Source organism: Panthera onca, chromosome E1 (genome assembly GCF_046562875.1).
Source record: "Panthera onca isolate mPanOnc1 chromosome E1, mPanOnc1 haplotype 2, whole genome shotgun sequence".
Lineage (NCBI taxonomy): Eukaryota > Metazoa > Chordata > Mammalia > Carnivora > Felidae > Panthera > Panthera onca.
The window spans coordinates 53,546,314-53,555,288 of record NC_138352.1 but is presented as its reverse complement, the minus strand read 5'-3'; the positions used below and the strand labels follow the sequence as shown (position 1 = coordinate 53,555,288).

The 8,975-nt window shown below is 54.7% G+C and overlaps 1 protein-coding gene across 1 annotated transcript; it reads right to left on the bottom strand.

Annotated features, from left to right (window-relative positions):
• Positions 1 to 113: 113 nt before the first annotated feature.
• On the bottom strand, positions 114 to 8,196 carry HOXB4 (homeobox B4). Its single transcript, XM_060646305.3, has 2 exons — positions 1,596 to 8,196; positions 114 to 721 (listed from the first exon to the last, which is right to left on the bottom strand). The coding sequence occupies exons 1-2, from the start codon at positions 2,044 to 2,046 to the stop codon at positions 423 to 425; spliced, it is 750 nt and encodes a 249-aa protein (XP_060502288.1). The 5' UTR covers positions 2,047 to 8,196; the 3' UTR covers positions 114 to 422.
• Between the last annotated feature and the right edge of the window lie 779 nt (positions 8,197 to 8,975).

Here is an 8,975-nt window from a genome sequence, read left to right as displayed (position 1 = left end):
GGGCCTGGGCCTGGCGTGATTAAAGATGAAACGTGGATCCATCTTCGCCAAAGCTGAAAACGAGGAGTGCAGCCTCCTATTTCTCTTTCTGTCTTTTTCTTTCTTCCTTCTTCTTCTTTTTCTTCTTCTTCTTCTTTTTTTTTTTTTTTTTTTAAGGAAGAAAGCAAGAGACTTGAACCTTGCTTCTGGGGGGCCTCGCCTGGCTCCCTATTGTCATTTCTATAAATAAAGCTTCCCCTCCCCCTCCTCTGCGTTTATTCGTGTAATAGATAAAGTAGGGGGAGGGCAGGTAGGCTTTTGCGGCCCCAGGCCCCAGGGTCCCCTCCCGCATCTCCCCCTGCCGCTCCCCCCCCCCCCCCCCCCGCCCAGCGCTCACAACCCACCCCCGCCCCGAGGTTCGCGGCTCCCGCGCGCGGGGGGCACTAGAGCGCGGGGGGGCCTCCGTTGGGCCGGCCAGGGGGCCCTCCAGCTGCGCCTGCGGTGCCACCCGAGCGGATCTTGGTGTTGGGCAACTTGTGGTCTTTTTTCCACTTCATGCGCCGGTTCTGGAACCAGATCTTGATCTGGCGCTCGGAGAGACAGAGCGCGTGGGCGATCTCCACCCTCCGGCGCCGCGTCAGGTAGCGGTTGTAGTGAAATTCCTTCTCCAGTTCCAAGACCTGCTGGCGAGTGTAGGCTGTCCGAGAGCGCTTGGGCTCCCCGCCGGCGTAATTGGGGTTTACTGGACACACACAGAGAGAAGGAGAAAGAGAAAGTTTTATTGCCCCGAAAGGGAGGAGGGAGAGAGCCCTTTCTTCCAGCTAACACAGCGTCTCCCTCCCTCCCTCCCTCCCTCCCTCTCCCGCCACCTCTCCTTCCTTGGAGTTGGAGGGGGGGGGGGTGGTGGGGACGAAAAGGGAAGAAAGCGGCCCCCAGGAAGAGAAAGAGACCTCAAAGTTCTGGAGGGTTATGTTGTCTCCACGTTGTTGTTTGGGTGTCTGGAGAGGGGGGTGGGGGCAGAGAGGAATCTCCACAAGGTTTTAACCGCTCCTCTCTGCCCCCTTGGCCTGGGGCCCCGGGATGGGAGAATGAGGGGTGAAAGAGGGAGGGGGGCTTCCCTAAACCTTTCTTCTGTTAGTTCCCACCCTCTGTGCTCAGATTCCAAGCAGCGCCTGTCCCCAGTAAAAACTTTTGCCCACTTCTCGAGCCAAGGAGCCAGACTAGAGGAAAGAAAGGAAAAAATAAATACTGGGAGTTGACTCAACTCTCCGCTCAAATACAGATTACCCCCTCCTCCTTCTCCTCCCCCACCTCTCCCACCCCTCCCCAACTTCCAACTTCACTGAGACTGCATCTCCCTGGCGAAAAAGTCGCTGGTGAGAATGGCAAAGAGGATGGGGAACCGACTTCAAAGGCGCGGGGCCCACCAGGCCATAAAAATTTATGGGGGATGTAATTATGTGGCTCTGAAAACAGGCGACCGTAAATCTCCGGCAATGGCGAGTTTATAGCGGGGACAATTGGCTTCCCCCAGCTCCCCCCCCCCCCATGCCTCCGAGGTCCCTTTGGTGTAAAGCACCGGGGGTGGGAGGGGGAAGGGGTGCCCACGCACTCACCCGTGCTCACGTGAACTTTGCGCATCCAGGGGTAGACGACGGGCTCTTTGCACGCGGAGTGGGACGGGCTGGGGTGCAGGGGGTTCTGGGCGCAGGGAGGCGGCGGGGGGCTGCTGCTGACCGCCTCGCAGCGCTGGCCGGGCTCCGGGAGGAGGGCCCCGGAAGGCGGCGGCGCAGGAGCCCGAGGGGACAGCCCGGGCGGCGGCGGGGGCGGCGGGGGCGGCGGCGGCGGGGGCCCGGGGTCCCGGCAGGCCGCGTAGCGCTGCACGGTGCACGCCGCGCGCCTCCCGAAGCCCGCCTCCGGCTGGAAGCCGCTCTCTCGCCTCTGGCCGCCGGCGTAGTACCCCGGCGAGTGCTCGCTGGGTAGGTAATCGCTCTGTGAATATTCCTCGCACGGAGGGAACTTGGGGTCGACATAGTTTGAGTTGATCAAAAAAGAACTCATAGCCATTAATTTCTGGGAATTGCCCACAAAATATACTAAAATTTATTCCGACCCCTGACTCGTTTTCCTGTTTCCGAAAGCCCTCCTACTTACTGTCAAGTGAACAAAGTTAGGGGCCCACGTGATCCCCGGAGCCAATGGCCGCCCCGCCTGCGATTCCCGGATAAGGAAATCTGCTCACCCGGACCCTACTCCAGCCAAAGAGGTTTATTTCCCCTTCTTCTCTTTCCCCCTCCCCACCCACCCAACACCAGGATTTACATAGGGCTCCTGCGGGGCGACCGCCTCCTCGCCAGGCTCTCTCCGGGATCAGAGAGAGAGAGAGACAGAGAAGGAGAGAGAGAGGGAGAGGAACAGGGCAGGTTGCCGCTGGAGGGCCTGTTGGGCGCTGGGCAGAGAACAATCCTGGATCCCCTCGGAAGTTGGGGCTCCCGGTGCAGCCCCTCCTGTCCTGCCTCGCCTCCACCCCGCATTCTCTGCCTTCCATAGGCCCCCATCCCCTCCTCAAGACGGCGAGGAGCCCAGGAGTCTGTGTGGGGAGTTAAGTGAGAGACAGCCTGGGGGCTCTGCCTGGAGAAGGGAACCCACATTGGGGGCGAGAGGCACTGAGCATGGGGCTTTTCTCTGCAGTCGCCTGGGGAGGGGTAGGGAGTGAGAGAGGAGGCGTCGGGAACAAGCAGGCGGGTGCACGGAGGGACTTGTCAGAGATGAATGGAACCGCGGGCGGATCGATAGGAAATTCATGCACTAATTCGGGGAGACCTCGCCTTCCAAATCGCATTTAGCTGCGCTATTAGTTTGGTTGTGTCAGTCAGTCCTTCCGTTCCCTTCTCCTATCCACTCCTCCCCGTGCCCAACGCGGCCCAAGCGGGGAGAAATGACTTGGTTTCTCACACTGAACACGAGCGCTGGAGTAAAAATCTTGCAACTTTTGAGAGCACACTGAATAGCAATTTGCTAATTCCAAAACCACCGGAGCAATGCTAATCACGGTGTGCAGACTTTCTAATTGCCGCTAATGCAGCCGCCTCTGCAGTGCAGAGAAATCTCACATCCTTATGATGCTGGGGGTGGGAGCCCTGGGGGTGACCCACACACAGAATAACACCCCTTCGTAACTGCATATTTCCAGGCCCTCTTGTTCTGATCCCAAACGAAAAGGAGACCTCAACATCCGTTTGAAAAGCGATTTTCTGTGCCTTTGCCCACTGACGACGATAGTCGTTCCCCGCCCCCCCCCCCGGATTTTCAATAAAGCCTCCCCGATCCCAGAGTAGAGAATTAGTGGGCTTGAGGGAGAGAATAAAATTAAAACACCACCAGCAATATTAACCTATTAAGAGAAGCGAAAAGGGACCAAGCCTTCCAGGGGCAGGCGTGGGAGAATTCAGGTAGATGATTCCTCTGTCTCTAACCAGTAAGGGAGGAAAAGAAAGAAGAAAGAAAAAGGAAGGAGTCTTCGTGTGGTCAGTCACCGGATGGTCCTCATTTGGGAAAAAAAATTTTTTTTTTCTTCGGGAAAAAAATGAGCGGAGTGTTTATGTCAACTACATATTCCCCTAGATACGAATTTGTGACCACAAAATTCCTTACACAAATTCGGATCTACAGGGTATATACAGAAGACAGACAGATCTTCTTGGCCCAGAAATTTTCCAGTTCTCCCACTTTGCGCGCCTTCTTCTCGTTTGGGGTGTGATTTCAGTGCTTTGATTTTATTTCGTTTTGTTCTACTTTTGAGCTCTGGGAGCAGGAAAAGGCACTGCGGGTCCATTTTGGGGATTATAAGGTTTTCAACTCTCTTTCTCTTCTATCAGAGAGAAATTGAAACCGCCGGTTCCGCAAAGGGACGCGAACCTCGCGGCCGCCGCGCAACCCTGGGCGGCGCATGAATTATGAGATGTAAACATTAGCTAAGCACAAAAGGAGGAAGGGTCATCCTGAGGCTGCAGCATAGTCAGAATCAGGCCCTTCTGGGTGCCCTCGCGCCCCTCCCCTCCCCCCAGGACTTTTATTTTTTTTTTAAGAAAAACAAAACCCCAATCGGTTCCTCCATGCCCCTCGAAGCCTTTAGTTTGCCATCAAACGAATATCTAGATATTTTCCAAGGCGCCTCTCAGCAAAGGGAGGAGGGAGAGGCGGCTGGGTGTGAAGGAGGTGTCATAAAAGTCCTTTTGGAAAAATTCAATGGTAAAAAGAGAGAGAAACAGCTGTAAAGAAAAATGCTGGGAGACCAAACAGATGGGGCCCCGGATATTTAATGACGGGCAATTCCATTTACAACCTGAGAAAAAGATCAAAGGCGTTTCATTTCCGAATGAAGGGCAATGAGGAACCATAAAAGATGCAGCCAGATGATATTCTGGCCCCTCCCAAACTCCCATACCTCCTGGGGCCAGAAAAGGGGGATAATCCCTGAAGTGTGCGAGGAACCCCGCTTCTCCCACCTCCCTAGCCCCAGGCAGACTCTCTCTGTCTAAATTTGCTCATTCTGCCACCTGCTAGGGTCGCTGGCAGTGCGACCAAAATGGGGATCTGGGAAACCTGGGGGAACCTGGGGTTTCTGAATGAACTTCCTGAGGGTCCCAGTAACTGCTGAATATACTAAACTGGGAGACTGGGGACTGGGCTGGAGGGAACTGGGTCCTAGACTGAATGCTGAGGGCCAGCACAGGGTTAGGGGAATTGGCGCAGAGAAAGCTTCCGCCTTGCCCAGACTCCCTACCCATCTCCCTGAGAAATACTTGCATCCCTGGTGAGCAAGTCAGAATCATATCAATTTCATTAACAAATACAGCAATAACACACACACACAAAAACAACCCTCTAACCATCACATTCCAGAAGTCTCTGCCCATCCACAATTCTGGGACCCTTGCAGGTGGGTAGGAGGAGTGCTCCCACTTGCCAGAAACTATGTCCAGAGACCCTCTGATTTTCTGTCCTAAATCCAGATTGCCAATTTTGGCCTCCGGGCCTGATTTCTAACAACAACACTCTCCCAGCCCAGCCAAGCTGACTTGCATATATTTGAAAAATCACACACACACACGCACACACACACACACCCCACACCACACTTATATTTTAATGATCTTTGCCAAGAGAGGGTCCAATAGACCCCCCCACATGGGCACCTAGAGAGACTACTAGAGTCTGGCCCTGGGCCCACAGACAAAATGCCTGGGTAGGACCCCCACCAGCCCCGCGGCCTCAGGCAGGGATCTTTCCAAGTCTTATCAAAGGCCAGTTAGTCAGGGGTTCCACGACCCATTCCAACTGGCCAGGCCCCTCCCCCACCCCATACCTCCTGTCCTTCTCAACTCGCTCGCTCTCTGAAACCCGTCCAACTCAGTCGGCTTTTCCGAATTTGGGGAGGGCCGCTAGGCCGGCCACCGGGCCTCTCTGTTGCTCTGCACTTCACAAAGGATGCAGCCCAGGTGCTCGGAGCACCCCAAGAGAGAGGTATGGGAGACAGAGACACTGCGGGGCTGGGTATGGCTGATCTTAGGGACAGAGCGCAGAGATTTTCTCTTCTGCGCGCTGGGAGCCGCCACCTGCCCATCCCACCGAGGCGCCGCATCCCCCCCCCCCCCCCACCAGCCGAGTGCAGCCGCGATGGGTGGAGGACAAGGTTTATCAGCCACTCCCTAGACGGATTTCACCAAAACCGGGGGCTGCCTCTCCCTTCCACCCTCAAAAGAATGCTAACAGGAGTAGTCATAATAAAAATAAGAAAAAGCAAAAAGCTTTGCGCGCGCATCCCGAGCCACCTCCCCTGTACTCCCCGCTCGCTCGCTGGCTCGCCGGCCGCCTTCCCCCCCGGGCAGCCACAGGTTGCTAGAGTGACCTCTCACTGCTCAGCCCCCTTCGCTGTCCCGGGCGTGCCCAGCCCGCACGGAATCCGTCTACCTTTTGTCGCCCGGGAGAGGGCACGGAGCGAGGGAGAGAAACCGAAGGGTCGAGGAGGCGAGCCCCCAGCCGGCCCGCGCACCGGAGGCCGCACCGAGGAGTGGAAGGCCCAGAGAGGGAGCGGGCAAGAGTACTCACCGGCCCTCCCGGCCGCAGACCCGCCCTCGGGCCCGCTCGGCCACAGAGGAGCTCGCTCTTGTCCACTATTGTGTGTCCGGAAAACCGAACCGCGGCTGCGGGCACAGCAGCTCCGGGCCTCCTTGGAGGCCGGAACAAGACTTTTTTTTTTTTTTTTTTTTTTGATGTGTTTTTGTTTTTGAGGCGCAAGTTTTCGTATTAATCTCATACTTTGTCAGTCTTTGTTAAACAGCTAGGCGCGTCACGAGGCTCTCGAACATTTTAATAATTTTTAGACGCTGTGACCTACGGTTCACCCCTCTCCGGGCCTCCCCCACGAGCAGGCAGTTACTATAATACGCTGGCGCAGTTCGCTCGGTCATATTGAATTTTGCGCAGGTCATTACTTGGGAGAAAAATGACGGAGCAGGAATTTGATTCAGCTCATCCTCCCCAGCTCTACTTTTTTTTTTTTTTTTTTTTTTTTTGCCAGAACCTTCTCTTCCCTTCACCCAACCCCCACCCCCAAAAAAGTCCCATTCGGATAGGGCTCAGCCTGCCCCACCTTCACCTTGATATTCCATCACTCCTGTATTTTTGCCAGTTCTGGTTCCCAGGGAAAAGTGGGAGAGGGTAGGATGATTCCACAGGGGCTCCTTTTGGGGCCTATGAGGGAGGATGGCACCTGGAGAAGCGGCCTTCGGGATCTGGGTCCCTGAGACCAGGCCTGAGCCGGAGCCCCCTTCCCTCCTGCCTTCACTATTAAATGGCTGCATCGATGGGGCCTGTATGCCCACCCCCTTGCATACTTTATCTGCTTTATTCCATTCCCCAGTGCCAGAGATATCCCCCTTTCTGCCCAAACTTTGGAGGCTCCAGGGCCCCAGGAATGAGTCCTCCACCTCGTGGGGGTGAGAATTGGTCCATAGGCCAGCACATTTAGGAAAGACAGAGAACCCTGAGAGAGGAGCTGGACTGTGCTGGTCAAAGCTTGGGACTTGGCTTTCAGAGGCCTTAGTTTTCCTTTAAAAACAAAACAATACTCTGCTCCCCCCCCCCCCGTTTTTTGTTTAAAACCACTTCTCATCTATACAGTAACTCTTTTACATACCCCCATCACCACCACAAGGAGGTACTGGAATAAAGCAAGGAGGCATTAAAAATACTCAGAGACTTTCTTTGATTTGTCTCTCAAGGATTAGAATTGGTGGATTGTCAACAACACATTTTCCCCTTTCTCCAGCCTCCAACGGACCAGCAGAGGTAGGTCAGGTGACTCCCCTTCCACCCAGTTTAAGTCTAGGGCAAGTGTCTGCAGGGAGATATACCCCCCTAGCCCAGGGAGATGGGAGAGAACATCCCCAAACACCTGGTTTGGCCAGGATGGCTGAGGACTCTCTTTTCCCCTTCCCGAGAGGCCTCTCCAGCCCAGGCCCTTTGGCTACTCCAGGCTCGTCCACAGAACCATAAATATGCTAGCATTCTGTCCTGAAAAGGAGGAAGAAGACACAGAGGAGGAACAGGAGTTCCTGTTCAGGCTTTGACCTCTACCCCTTCTGGACTTCAGGAATTCCTTCCTGGCCTGACTCCTCAGAGAAACGTGTCCCAAGGCTGAGTAGAAATGGGGACCCACACCCAACTGGTCAGGCAAAAACTGGGGCAAATTGATGTAAAATCTGCCGTTAAGTTGTTGTCTCTTCCGGCCCTATTTCAAAAGGCATCTTTATGAAAACTCTCGGGACAAACACCCACAGCGCACCTCCTATACCCAATGCTTAGAACAGAAGATGAAGACATTTCATAACACAACAAACAGTCATTTAAAGACCAAAAATAGGCATATGCCCTGGTGTTATAATTACAGAGTCCCTGTAAACATGTTACTTATGAGCGCAGCCTAATGCATGGATTGGAGGTTCATTTCAGGTCGCTTGTTTCAACTCCAGTTAAAAAGATCTCTGTGAGGCCATTCAGTATTTTTCCTTCTCATTTCCCCTCCCTCCTCCAAATAGGAAGAGAGGGATTCTGGATGAACACACAAGTGGAGGTTTTGGGAGAGTGCGAGGATTAGCAAGCCAGCCTTCTTTCAATATCCACCTTCTTAAACCCAAGCAATTTGGAAAGAGGAATGGGAGTTCAGAAGCCCGTAGGAGTCCATGGCTGCCTGGACCCAGCCTGGGGGCTAGGAAACCCTGAAAAACAGGCCTGCCTGGGGGCAAAGGGGGAGTTGGGGGAGTCAACTGTTTGGCCCCTTTAGGGGAAGCAGGGTGGGGCTGATGTTGGTGAGAATCAGGCCTTCACCTTGGAAGCCTTCTTTGGCCCCATCAAATGTCCTGCAAGGACGTGTGGGTAATTGGATTTTTTTTTTTTTAATGTGTGCGGCTGGGTAGGTTTTAATTAAATTTTATATGGTGACTCAAAGGTTATCTTTGGGAGAGAAAATTGCGCAGAGGATTCCATGCCCCCAGCGCTCTTTTGTGCGGCTCCCCCACCCCACCAGCTCCGGGGTTTGGAGAAGGGTTTCTCCTCTACTCCAGTGTCTCCCTTCCCAGGTGTCAGTCTCTCCACCCCACTTCTGCTCCCCCACTCCCCAAGCACACGTCTCCCATACCTCCAGCACCCCTTGCCCCCTCGCTTCTCTCTCCACTCACACAGCCTCCTCCCCTTGCCCAGCCCGCCCCCGCCGCTAGACGCCGCCGCCCGCTCACGCACGCTGTAAACTTTTGACCCTCCAACTTTGCGACCCCTCTGGCAATAACACCGGCCTCACGGCCCAGGGTCTCATTCTGCTGCGCCGGCTGCAGAAATCCAAGCGCAAAAACGCTTTTCGTGCCCCTCCCCCGCTCACCACCGTCCCCAACCTCCACCAAGGGCCTTAGCTCTGGGGAAGAGGAGTCTTGATTATT

Excerpts from the sequence above, each read along its gene's own strand:
- HOXB4 (XM_060646305.3), bottom strand. The coding sequence starts at position 2,046 with ATGGCTATGAGTTCTTTTTTGATCAACTCAAACTATGTCGACCCCAAG. Across the intron at positions 722-1,595 it reads CAAAGTTCACGTGAGCACGG|TAAACCCCAATTACGCCGGC; the intron begins GTGAGTGCGTGG and ends GTGTGTGTCCAG.